Source organism: Narcine bancroftii, chromosome 3 (genome assembly GCF_036971445.1).
Source record: "Narcine bancroftii isolate sNarBan1 chromosome 3, sNarBan1.hap1, whole genome shotgun sequence".
NCBI lineage: Eukaryota > Metazoa > Chordata > Chondrichthyes > Torpediniformes > Narcinidae > Narcine > Narcine bancroftii.
The window spans coordinates 195,397,139-195,411,330 of record NC_091471.1 but is presented as its reverse complement, the minus strand read 5'-3'; the positions used below and the strand labels follow the sequence as shown (position 1 = coordinate 195,411,330).

Here is a 14,192-nt window from a genome sequence, read left to right as displayed (position 1 = left end):
CAGTTCGTGTGGCATGGGCTTAAGAAAGAGCTGGTGGAGCTGGCAAGGAACTGCACCAGGTGCCAGACCTCCAAGGTCCACTGGCACATAGGCTTCTATTCAGGACTTTGAATCGGCAGTTCGCAGGTTTCAGCACATCCACGTAGATGTCGTTGGCCCCTTGCCGGTGTCCAGGGAGATGTCTTACCTACTCATGGTAGTGGACCGCGCCACAAGATTGCCCGAGGCTATCCCCATCAAGGAAGCCTCTGCGGAGTCATACACCAGGACACCGGTTCGGGGTTCCGGTGCACATTACCAGCGATAGGGGTGCCCAGTTCACAACTGCTTTGTGGACCCAAATGGCGAAACTCCTGGGGGTCAAGTCTACCACACCACTGCCTACCAGCTGCAGTCCAAAGGTTTGGTGGAGAGGTTCCTCTGGCACTTTAAGTTCTCACTCATGGCCAGACTCACCAGCCCAGACTGGGCAGACGAACTACCCTGGGTCCTCCTCAGGATCAGGGCGGCATCCAAGGAGGACCTGCAAGTCTCAGCAGCAGAAATGGTATACGACACACCACTCTCCCTGCCCGGTGAGCTCTTCAGCCCAGAACACGACACCCCGCCTGGGAACGTGAACCTGCTGGCGGACCTCTGCAAGAGACTGGCCTCCCTGGCCCCCCCACCCCCAGTGCGCCACGGCGCTCGGCTGATCCACCTCCCCAAGGAACTTGACTCTTCCCAAATCGTGTTCGTTCGGAGAGGACCACAGGCACCACTGCTAAGCTTAGGGACTGTACTCGCTAGAATTTAGAAATTTTATAGACACAAAATTATGAAAAACATGGATAGGATAGAGGTAGGCAAGTTGTTTCCATTGGTGGGGGGAGACTAGAACTAGGGGACATAGCCTCAAGATCCTGGGTAGTAGATTGAGGACGGAGATAAGGAGGAACTGCCTTTCTCAGAGGGTGGTGAATCTGTGGAATTCACTGCAATTTAAACGACCTCAGTAAATAGATTTAAGAAAAGGTTGGATAGGCTGGATATTAAATAATGATGAGGTGGAATACATGAATAAATCTGAACTTTGAAATTGAGAGTCCAATGGCCTGGACCCAAGATAACCTCTCTCTCAATGTCAGCAAGGAAAAGCTGATCATAGACTCCAGGAGAAGGGGTAGATCCCATACTCCTGTCCACATCTGGTTCAGATTTATTGTCAGAGTGCATACATAACATCACATGCAACCTTGAGATTCTTATTCCTGGGGGCGAGGTAGAATTACCACTTATTGGTCGTGCAAGAAAACTGCACTCAACGTACACATGAAAATAAATAAAGAAATGTAAACAAACTGTGCAATGCAGGGAGAGAGAAAAAAAATAGCACTAAGGTGGAGAGAGTAAGTAGCTTAAAGTTCCTGGGGGAGTAAACATTTGTAATGTGCCGACCATAGACCAACCATGTTGACACCACAGACAAGGAAACAAAACACCCACGCCACCACTTCCTTAAAAGACTAAAGAAGTTCAGTGTGTCCCCCTTGCCCCTCAACAGTTTCTACAGGTGCACCATTGGAAACATATTTGCCGGATGCATCACACCATGGTTCGGGAGCTGCTCTGCCTAAGGGCTGAAGAAGCTGCAAAAGATGGTGAATACAGCTCAGAATGTCACACGCCCTTCATCCCTTCCTCTCATCTCCACCTCTCAATACCTAGGCAAGAAGCAAACATATTGAAGGACCTGTTCCATTCTGGACACACTCTCCTCTCATTGGTCCCATCGGGGGAAAGGTTGAAAAGTGTGAAATTGAACACTATCAGGCTAAAAGACAATTTCTTCTCACCAGGCTCCTGAATGTACTACACATCAGTGCTTTCTTATTGCCTTTGGCCTTTACAAACTGATCTTTTCACCATAATGCTAAAATCTGCAATTATGATTTTGCCTTTCTACTTTGTATGCTTGTATGTAGGTTAGAGATAATAGGCTGGACTGCTCATGGAAGAACCCTTCTCACTGTTGTAGGTATAATGTGACCATGAACTTGAACAGGCTCAAGAGGCTGAATGGGTGACTCCTGTTCCTATTCCTTATGGTTTTAAGCAATCATCCACAGACCGAACCAAGTATGGATGGGTCGTTACCCTCTTTGAAAAATATTCATGAACCAAATTGGATTTTATGACAATTTCATGCTTTCATAGATATTAAGACAGGACATTTTTTTAATTCCAGATTTAATTAATTGCTTGATTTTTTTTTTTAATTCCCTAGATGCTGTGGTGGACAGAACTCTGGACTGATGGTCTGGACACCTTGCTGTTAGTCCATTTATTTAACCATCACACCACCTTTTAACCTGGCATGTACCATCATGTTTATGCATCTGTTTGAAACAAATTTACTTTCTGCACATAATGTTTAATTGTGGGGAATGTTAGATCGCTTTTTCCCGGGGGGGGGGGGGGAGTTGGACACCAGTTGGACACCATCTCAACCACCAATTCCCCAAATTCCTCTAATTCTTGAGGCATCTAATTTTCTAAATGCCCTTGATTCAACAGTGCAATGAAGAGACTGTTCCTCGACCCAAAACTCTGTTTTTATCTTTACTGAAATTTCTGATCTGATTAATGCTTCCAATGCCTTTTCTTTTAGATCTTCAGCATCTCCGGTTTTCTGTCTTTCTGCTCATTTGTTCACCCTTTTAAGATCCACAGGCAGAATTGTCCCTGTCAACCCATTGTTTCAACCTGTTCTTGTCCTAACTCTTTTCTTCTTCATTAGACTTTATTTTTTCTACCCTTCTTCCAATCTCTTCCCAAATATATCCATAGCACCCCTGACAACATCTGCCACTTTACCAACTCATCCTGGTAAAGGTCTGGCACATGGAGTACAATGTTAGTAAATGTCAGGTCATCCATTTTGATAGGAAAAATAGAAGAGCAAATTATTATTTAAATGATTAAAAACTGCAGCATACTGTAGTACAGAAGGACTTGGGAGTACTTCTCTGACTGGAGGTTAGGTGTGACATTTTCTATTTCTGTCCTATTCAGATCCATGCTGTCACTGCCTTGAAGATCTTTCAAAAGGGTAACAATATGCACAGTGCTGTTTATGGACTTCTGTAGGCCTTTCCCAAGATCCTACATGGGGAAACTGGCAAAAATGTAAGAGCTCATTGAATTCAATGCAAGGTTGGCAATTTAGATCCATATGTTTTATATCTATATCTATCTATCTATATGGATAAATAGAGATAGATAGAGATAGATAGAGATAGATAGAGATAGATAGAGATAGATAGAGATAGATAGATAGAGATAGATAGATAGAGATAGATAGATAGAGATAGATAGATAGAGATAGATAGAGATAGATAGATAGAGATAGATAGAGATAGATAGATAGAGATAGATAGAGATAGATAGAGATAGATAGAGATAGATAGATAGATATAGATATCCAATCCATGGATTGGAAAACAAGTCTTATGAGGCAAGGTTAGTAGAACTAGGATTTTTCTCTTTGGAGCACAGAAGGATGAGTGGAGACTCGATAGAACGCTACAAGATAATCCACATTTAATAAAGAAATTGGTCAGTATGAAGCTACATTCAATGGGCCTCTATCTTTCTTTGGAATCACCGTAATTATCGCACTTGAACAAGATTCTGGTAATGACTGATCTTCAGTTATTTGTTACAACACGTCCATAAATATAGAAGATAAGTATTCATAAAACACTTTATAAAATTCCATTGAAGATCTGTCATCATCTGGCGACTTTCCATTTGGCATCTCTTGTATAGCTTCTTTAATCTCAAAATCCATAAACGAAGCTTCCAATTCCTTTACCTCTTCCTCACCCAAAACTGGTAAATTTAACTTAGATAAGAAGCATTCAATAGAACCATCATCCAGATTTCCCTCAGAAGTATACAATTTCTGATAAAATGAATAAAATTGGTCATTGATTTCCTGAGGTTTATAGGTAACTATTGAATTCTTTTTAACAGCATTAATAGTTCTCAATACTTGTTCCATTTTTAATTGCCAAGCTAATACCTTATGAGCCCTCTCACCCAACTCATAATAACATTGTTTAGATCTTTGAATTAATCGCTCATACCGATATGTTTGTAAAGTATTGTAACATAATTTTAACTTAGTTAATGCTGCTTTCTTATCTTCTGTAACCTTCTTCTGAAATTCCTTTTCCAACTCAGTAATTTGTTTCTCCAACGCCAAACATTCCGCCAGATACTGTTTTTTCACTTTTGTGGAATAACTAATAATTTGACCATGCAAATATGCTTTTAAAGCATCCCACTATAATAGTGGCTAAGGTATTGGCAAATAGACTTGCTAAATATTTACCTCAGTTGGCACATACAGATCAAACAGGTTTTATTAAGAATAGATGTGCGTCTGACAATATTCTTAGATTGATAACGTTGATCAATGCATCGAGACAGCATCCCAACCAACCAATGGTGGTTGCGCTTGATGCGGAAAAAGCATTTGATAGGGTTGAATGGAATTTTTTATTTAAGGTGCTGGAGAAGTTTAATTTTGGCCCTCTTTTTACTGGTTTGGTTAAGTCATTGTATAAAAACCTGATTGCTAGGTGGTGATGAATGGCCAAACTTCTTTGCCATTAAATTATTGTGATCAACTCATCAACATTGCCATTGTCACCAGCCTTATTTGCATTGGTTATTGAACCATTCATTAGCTCAGGCAATTCGACAGAATTACAAGGCTAAAGAGATGAGAATTGCAGGTGATGAATATAAGATTAATTTATTTGCTGATGATGTATTGATTTATTTGACATATCCAGAACATTCTTTGAAATATTTACAAGAATGTTTACTTCAATTTGGGGAGTTATCTGTGTATAAAGTGAATTGGGATAAAAGTGAAATAATGCCAATTTTGGAAGGGGATTATGAAGAGTGTAAAATATTATAAAATTAAGATGGTCTGATAAAATTAAATATTTAGGGGTAACTGTGAATGCAAATTATCAATCTTTATATGTTAAATTATGTACCTTTATTGAAAAAGATTCAAATGGATTTGATTAAATGGAAGTATCTTCCATTAACATTAACAGGTCATGTAAATTGATTTAAAATGAATATTTTTCCTCGTATTCAATACTTATTTCAGTCAATTCCATGTTTACTTTCAAAGGGTTTTTTTCAGGATTTGAATAAGGTGGTGAGGAAATTTTTATGGAAGGGAAAATCCTTTTTTACAGAAATTGACATGGATATATGCATTAGCTGGACTTCAGTTGCCTCATTTTCAAAATTATTATGAAGCTGCAGAGTTGAAGTTTGTTAGTAGCATGATGGATATTAATCAGCCTCCTAGTTGGGCCAAGGTGGAGTTAGCCTGTATTTCTAAATTTGAAGTTCATCAGTTTATACATAAGTGGAATTTGAATTTATTGCAGGGATATGATATGCCAGTATTAAAACATTTGTTAAAGATATGGATTAAAATAAATGATGTTATAGGAACAAAGGGTAAATTATCAATCCAAACTCCATTATATCAAAATCAGCTTATTCCTTTTTCAATGTTTAATAGGCATTTAACGATATGGTATTCTTGGGGTATAAAAGTGATTCAGGATTGTTTTGAAGAGGGACAGTTTCTTTCTTTTAATCAACTGAGGGAGAAATTTGGTATACCAGTAAATTCTTTATTTGTGTATTACCAACTTAGAGCTTTGATAAAGAATAATTATGGTAAAGAGATGAGTTTACCTGAATTAACAAAATTTGAATCTTTGATTTCCTTTATACCAAAGAGAGGTTTTATTTCAGATATGTATCGATTGTTACAGGAAACTATGGATAAATTGAATTTGGAGAAATCTAGAAATAAATGGGAAAGTGATTTAACTTATGTTATACCTCAAGAGGATTGGGAGGTTATGTGTCATTAAGGGGTAACTAAATTGTCTAATGTAAGATATGGTTTGATTTATTATAATTTTTTGCATCAGTTATATTTGACTCCTGAGAAATTGAAAAAATACGGATTTAGTAATTTCGATCTTTGTTTTAGATGTGGGTTAAGTACTGGAACTTTTTTGCATGTAGTTTGGTCCTGTGATAGGGTACAACCATTTTGGGAAAAAGTTAGGCTGGTTTTGGAGAAATTATTTAAATTTAAATTACCATTAGATCCAGAGATTTTTTTGTTGGGTTATATGGTTTCTTTGACTGGTTTGGGGTTGGATAAGTTTCAATAGCATTTGTATGTTGGTGTTATCTGTGGCACGAAAATGTGTAGCAATTACTTGGAAAGAGAATGTAGAGATTAATATAGCACATTGGCATAATGAATTGAGATTTTGTATTTATATGGAGAAAATAACATAATTTACATGATAATTACTCTTTTTTTTGTTAAAATTTGGTCATCTTTTTTAGAATATATGGATTTGGAAATATTTTAAAATATTGTATATGTTTTATGTTTTTTTTTCATTCCCCTTAAGGGGGCTGTCTGGGGGGAGGGAGGGGGGTTTACTATATTGTATTGTATAAAACTTTTCTTTTATTGCTATTGATTTTATGTTGTTTTTAAATTAAGTTTTTAAAAAAAAGAAGTCTACAAGATTATGAGAGGCATAGATTGGTGGTCAGCCAGCATCTGTTTCCCAGGGAAGGAATAGCAAACACCAGAGGAAATATGTACAAATTGAAAGGAGGGAAGTTTAGGGGAGATATCAGGAGTAAGTTTTTTTTTTCTGCAGAGTTGTGGATGCCTGGAGTGCCTTGCTAGGGATGGTGGTGGGGGCTGAAACAATAGGGGCATTTAAGAGACCCTTAGACAGGCACATGGATGAAAGAAAAATAGTAGGTTACAGGGTAGGGTAGCTTTAGTACTTTTTTTAGGAAGGAATATATGGGTTGGCACAACATCAAGGGTGGAAAGGTCTGTACTGTGCTGTTGTTCTATAATTGATTTAGTAATAGGAAGGAGAGGGTGATGGTGCAAAACTGATTTTTATTTGAAAGCTTGCGACCAGCTGAGTTACAGGAATCATTTGTGGGATCTTTTATTATTTGTTATATGCTTAAGAGATTTGGATATGAATTAAAGAGAATTATTAGTACATTTACAGAAAATGCAAATCATGTTGTTGTTCCCAGTGAGGAAGAAACTGGTCTGCATTTGTTTTCTCTGGAGAGAAGGAGATTAAAGGGCAGGCCTGATAGACGTATACAAATTAAGAGGGGTGTAGATTATAGGAAACTTTGCCCCATTGAAGAGGAAACTTTACCCTATAAAAGTACAAGATGAATGTTGAGGATAGGATGCAAGAGATTTAAAGAAGAATCGAGATAACCACTTAAATCAGAGAAGGTTGTGCAGTGATGGCCAATAAATGGGATTATTTTGGATGGGTATTGGATAGTTGGCATGAAATCGTAGGATGAAGTGCCTGCTTCTGGGCAGTTCGTTGATAGAATTGGAGTGGCTGGAGTTGTTCCTCTTTGAATGAAGAAGCCTGAAAGAGCATTTGTTGGAAGCATATTAGATCATGATAGATTTATATCAAGTAAATAGAGGAAAGCTTGTTTTCCAAAAGCACTACTCTCTGAAATTTTGTTTGATTCTCCATTGTGATACTTAAAGTATCAAATGACTTACTGGATGTCATGCAAAACAAATATTTTCAATGAATCCCTCATGACAATAAACTATTTAATTAAATTCAAGTTCATGGACCAAAACATGGAAATCTATTTTTTTTTTCCAAAAGATGTCTGGAAATTGGAGGAATTTTTTTTCTTGAAGAATAATCCAGAATTACCTGCTTGTGCGGGTAATGAGAACAGAGGAACAAAAAGGCTGATAGAATTCCTGCGTGAGGAGATGGGAGAGGCTCGATAGACTGAATGGTCACCTGCATTGGCATGAACTTTTATCATCAACTGTACCTTCTTAATCAGAAGATTATGAGTTTGGTCCTTTTCTATTAAATGCATGAATTCTGAAGACCTTCCAGTGTGAAAATGAGGGTGTGTGGTGTAGTTGCGCACACTTTAAATTTTAGGACTGGCATGTGGGAACATGGACTATTGATTCAAATGTGTGTTTGTATCCAAACACAGCAGGTGAGAAACACGTGAAATAGGGATCTAGAATGGAAACTATTTTGTACAGTGGTAGTCCCAAAAGATTGTTATAAATTTTGTGTAGTTCACAAATGTTTGTAAGGGCAGGAAACTAGCTTTCAATACACATGTGAATTGTATGTGACTCCTGACCCACAGCAATAATTAGTTACTGAAAAATAAATTCTGAGACTGAATTCCATGAAGGAATGAAAACAGAAAAAATTCAGCCTCATCTGGTCTTGCAGTTATACATTGTGAAGGAGAGCAGGGGAACTGCCTGCAGTTTATTGGCCAGGTGTTTATCCTCAATCAATAATCACAGAGTAATTATTGATATTTTTTGTGCCCTGCAATGTCATTGACTAATATTTGAAGTTCAATGGTAAATACCTCAACCAGTTGCAAGAGTGTGGGTTCCAGCTCAGACCGACATAGAAATTCATTCGCCTTCCCTCTGAAGTTGTCCCTGTAGTGCTTTCTGTTATAAGGAACTCGCAGGTTCTCTGGAACTCCAATCTTATTTTCTAAAAGGCGAAATTGCAGGCTCTGAAATCCAGATGCAGGCACTAAATAATTTCTTCCCAAAAAAATTGACAATGAAGTTAGCATGTTAGATGTACAATTAAATGTAAAAAATACAGCAAACACTATATTCTACATTTTCTCCATCAAATATTAAAATAAGATGGTATGTGTCACATTTGTGGCCCGAAATGTGAAGTTAATAAAACATTAAACACAAGTTTTATCAGGTAAACTTCTCAGTGTCTTTTTATTTTCCCGTTTCCTTTGTTCTCCTGCTTGTGTTCTTATCTCTCTCTCTCATACCACGTGACTTCCGGTATATCTCATACATATTCATTATCATGACAGTATTGTTGACTCACAAAAGTAGCTATCAATCACTTTCGGAAACTCTGGAAAAGTGCAAGTTGTAAGATAAGCATTTTGAACCATCCATGACATACAATCAGACATAGATGTTGGGATAAAAAGAGTAATACATTTGTTTTGTTCAGTTCTCTGAAACATCTCTTGTTTCTAAGGAGGATTAAAGTGTCTTGGCAACATCTATCCCCATTTCCTGCACCTAATCCAATCTTGTAGCTTTTTTTAAACAAATCCAGCCTTTATTATACCTTTTTTTTCCAGTTTTCCCCATCATTTTCTCATGAGATATTGACTGCATAAATAACCTTTGCAAAAAATTGATATATATTATCCCTAATTGGCACCATCCCCACTATTCCTGTTTACAAGCCTATAGAAATATTAGCCTTCCCTTTTATGCTCTTTGTAGTTCTTTTTTCATGCTATGTCATATTCATCTTATTTTCCAGTTCGCTGTTCCTGACAGGTTATTATATTCAGCCTTGTTCTCACTAGAATTTTTCATCTGATATGCATCAGGTGAACAACTCTTCATCACCCTTGCTTGGGCTTGGTTCCTTTACCTTCCCCATTTCCTCCCCCCCCCCCCCCCCTTATAAAAGAACATAAATATTTACTTTTTAAAAAGTCACACATTATTTAGTTCAGAGTATGTAGCCAGATTCCTTATTATCTTTAGGAGGTCAAAGGTTTAGAGGGGATCTGAAGAAACACATTTTTACCCAGAGGAGGGTTAGAATTTGGAACATAGGACTGAGGGGTGGTAAAGGCACAGACCCTCACAAGCATTTAACAAATAACTGAGATGAACATTTGATTCACCAAGTCATGAAAGGGAAATCAGATTAATACAGTTCGGTACTCAATCGTCCATACAGAGTGTAGCGCGACTGAGAGCACTCAAGACCAGAGAGAGTACACACGCTTTTATTCATGGTCTTTGACTGAACTGGGGTTTTGACAGGGATCCAGGGTTTATAATAGCATATGTGGGGGCAGAGTCGGGGGAGGAGCCAGTCCTTAGAACATCACATCAGTAGTGAACTTCCAGTTCACTACACGGAGATGGTAGATCAAAAAGCCCATTTTTGTGCTTGTGTCACTCCAAGCCCCATGCCTCAAATGCCCTGCACGCTTCAGTTCAAACACCTTACATCACTTCTTCCACATTTAGTCCCTCAAGAATCATGACGTGTTCTGAAGTTCCCAAATGTTGCAGGAATTGCAAGCAAATCCTTTGAGTTTACTTTCCAATGAATCTCTATTCAGTTTTACAAATACCTATTTAATTGTTATTCTATTGTGTTCCTTATCCTCTTAGTTGAAACGATGCAATAATTGGTTACAGCAGGAGCTCCATCCCAAATTGACAAAATACTTAGTCCAAATTTGGATTCCGTAAAGAAGTCTATACTCCGCACTTTGCAATACTTTAGCTATAGATCATTGGTAAAATATTACATTGGCACTTGTTTTCACACTTTATTCAGTTTCCACACCTGTCTAATTTAAACTATTGCACTCAGATGCCACAGCATCCATCCTGTGCTGATACACTCTTGGTGGATTACTCAATTTAGAAGGAATATCATCATAATTATTGATTTAATCTTTTTTTTAATTTTGCTTCTCAGCCAATCTGCTCAAAGCAGTGTATGTGGTCAGGTTAATCAGGATCGGAAACCCCGCACATTTTCAGACTGGGATAATTTCTTCCCTACCTTGCTCTATTACTTTGAATGCACAACGCCCTTAGAGAATTTGAGCATGGCTCCGCTTTTAATTGTATATCTCATCCGAACACTGAGCCATATGGGGTTCTGGTGAGATTAAAGTAAAATTACCAGTACAGATTCCTGTAGAATCCCCCTGCAGAATTTTGGTCACACCAGCACAAAATTATGTATGTATGGATAAGTAGGGCAGGAAAACCCCATGGCTAAAAATCTGATTTCCATGCTGTTCATTTCTACTCATCATTTGCCTAAGGCTCTGCATGAACAGCAAACAATGACTTCCTTTCTTTTGCAGTTATACAACCTGCAGTATAACTACTGGATGAAGTGGCAAGTGAAATCATAACCTTATTGCCTGACTATTATGCTTATGCCCAATAGGCAGCTGATGAAGGCACGGGCCAAATGTTCCTCACTGTAGTCTCAAAGTTCCCAGTGAGCATTGCATTCATGATGCTTGGTTGTTCTCGAGGTAATAGGTCATAAAAACCTCCCCTCCATTAGCCCCATCTTTATCTCCAACATGAAAATATTTATTAAACAGATACCAATGTGTTGAACTTGCATGTGACTATACTTGTTTAAATTTATTCAGCGAAATGTTAAATGATAACAATTTTGTTTCCAAATTCAGGCACATCATATATTCATTTACCTTTGTGCTGCCCCAATGTGTATTTATGAATATGTACTACCTGAAATCAAAGAAATCCAGTGATGTCATTGTCTCCAGAACTGCAAAATGATCCACCAAGAGTTTAAATATTGTTGCAATTCGATTAATTCTTGAAACCACCTTCAACATATTTCTTTCATCTCTCACCTGGAAGACATTTTTCTCCAAGGATTATAATTCAATTTCATTTTTATTCAAGAAACAACAAAACTGAATATCCTCAAGGTAAAATTGGGATACCTAAACAATGATTATTGAAAAAAACAACAGAAATGTTTTGAATTTACTAAATGCCAAGAAACTCTTTCCAGCTTTACTTTTGATTTGGTCTTATTAGATTACGTGTTCTGTTTGTTTTTAATTGTTAGGAAAGAATAAGTGAAAACCAGTGCTTTTTCATAAGTGCCAATAGTTACAGTAGCAATTAACATTACAGAAATTATGAAAATAAATTCCTGCACTGAAATTCCACAATTACATTCATGGCATCAAAGTTTGCAGAGAAACACATTCATTCCATGTGTGGACCTGCCTAGTGTTCCTTGAGCAAGCTTGAAATTTTTGTGTATGCTTAAGGACAGAAACCCCAATCCTAGTGGAATGGTTTAGGGATCAGTACTGGGTCCACTGCTGTTTGTCATATATATTAATGATCTAGATGATAGGGTGGAAATGTACAACAGAGCGACCTCCCTGCAACAGATTAATACAACAGTGCGAGCTCCCTGAAACAGATTAATCAATATCTTCTTGTGTCTTAAAATTGAAAAATGTAATAAAAGGAAGAGTACTGACCCTCTATGTAGCAAATGTGCAAATACATAAACACAGTTTTGGGCTTAAGCCCTTCATCTAAGTATGAGTGAATGCCGGCAGGCATCTGAACAAAAGATAGAGGGGGGAGGGGAGAAGCAAAGGCAGGAAATGAGAGGTGGAGAAGAAGGGGAGGAGAGATGGTAGGGTGTGTAAGGGGGAAGGGGGGAGAACTGGAAAGACAGAAAGGGGAAGGGAAGGAAAAGGTGATGTCCATGTCCATGCGACTCCCCCTTCAAAACAAGCGACGTATCACTCTCACCAGTGTCTATGCTCCAACCCTTCAGGCGGAACCAGCAGAAAAGGACAAGTTCTACACTGATCTGCGCAACCTCATCCAATGCATCCCTACAGCTAACAAGGTTGTCATCCTTGGCGAATTCAACGCTCGCGTCGGCAGAGACTCAGAAACCTGTCCAGGAATCCTTGGCAAGCATGATGTCGGCAAGTGAAATGACAATGGGCGCCTCCTGTTGGAACTCTGCGCAGAACAGCGGCTTGTCATTACTAACACCCTTTTCCAGCAGAGAGACAGCCTGAAGACTACCTGGATGCATCCCCGATCCAAACACTGGCATCTTCTGGACTACGTTCTGGTGCGAGGAAGAGACAAACGAGATGTGCTCCACACCAGGGTCATGCCCAGTGCGGAATGCCACACTGACCACCGGCTTGTTTGCTGCAAGCACAACCTTCAATTCAAGCCAAAGTTCAAGAACAGTGGAGCCCCCAGAAAGAGGTTCAATGTTGGAAACTTGCAGTCAGACGTAGTGAGAGGAAACTTCCAGGCAAACCTCCAAGTAAAGCTCGAGGATGCAAACTGCCTCACGGACACGTCTCCTGAAACCCTCTGGGATCAGCTGAAAACAGCCATACTGCAATCCACTGAAGAGGTACTGGGCTTCTCTTCCAGGAAAAAATAAGGACTGGTTTGACGAAAACAACCAGGAAATCCAGGAGCTGCTGGCAAAGAAGTGATCTGCCCACCAGGCTCACCTTGCAAAGCCTTCCTGGACAGAGAAAAAATTAGCCTTCCGTCTCGCATGCAGCCACCTTCAGCGCAAACTCCAGGAGATCCAAAATGAGTGGTGGACTAGCCTCGCCAAACGAACCCAGCTTAGCGCCGACATTGGCGACTTCAGGGGTTCTTATGAGACACTAAAGGCAGTGTACAGCCCCTCACCCCAAGTCCAAAGCCCTCTGCGCAGCTCAGATGGTGAAGTCCTCCTCAGCGACAAAATCTCCATCCTCAATCAATGGCCAGAACACATCCAATCCCTTTTCAGTGCCAACCACTCAGTCCAAGAATCCGCCCTGCTCCAGCTCCCTCAACAACCCTTGAGGATAGAGCTGGATGAGGTCCTTACCCGGGAAGAGACATATAAGGCAATTGAACAACTGAAAAGTGGTAAAGCAGCAGGTATGGATGGAATCCGCCCCAGAGGTCTGGAAGGCTGGCGGCAAAGCTCTGCATACCAAACTGCATGAGTTTTTCGTGCTCCGCTGGGACCAAGGAAAGCTCCCTCAGGACCTTCGTGATGCCATCATCATCACCCTGTACAAAAACAAAGATGAGAAATCAGACTGCTCAAACTACAGCAGAATCACGCTGCTCTCCATTGCAGGCAAAATCTTTGCTAGGATTCTCCTTAATAGACTAATATCTAGTGTCGCCGAAAATGTCCTCCCAGAATCACAGTGTGGCTTTTGCGCAAAGAGAGGAACTACTGACATGGTCTTTGCCCTCAGACAGCTCCAAGAAAAGTGCAGAGAACAAAACAAAGGACTCTACATCACTTTTGTTGACCTTACCAAAGCCTTTGACACCGTGAGCAGGAAAGGGTTTTGGCAAATACTAGAGCACCTCGGATGCCCCCCCAAGTTCCTCAACATGGTTATCCAACTGCACGAAAACCAACAAGGTC

General features: G+C 39.3%; 1 protein-coding gene across 2 annotated transcripts in view; it reads right to left on the bottom strand.

Annotated features, from left to right (window-relative positions):
• The window catches only part of tdo2a (tryptophan 2,3-dioxygenase a), a 72,583-nt gene that overhangs the window by 22,924 nt on the left and 35,467 nt on the right, over positions 1–14,192 (bottom strand). For both annotated transcript variants that reach the window (XM_069922865.1, XM_069922867.1), the window contains exons 5-6: positions 11,474–11,601; positions 8,542–8,728 (exon numbers count right to left, since the gene is read on the bottom strand). In XM_069922865.1, coding sequence (XP_069778966.1) covers positions 8,542–8,728; positions 11,474–11,601 — 315 coding nt within the window. The remainder of the gene's footprint in view (positions 1–8,541; positions 8,729–11,473; positions 11,602–14,192) is intronic.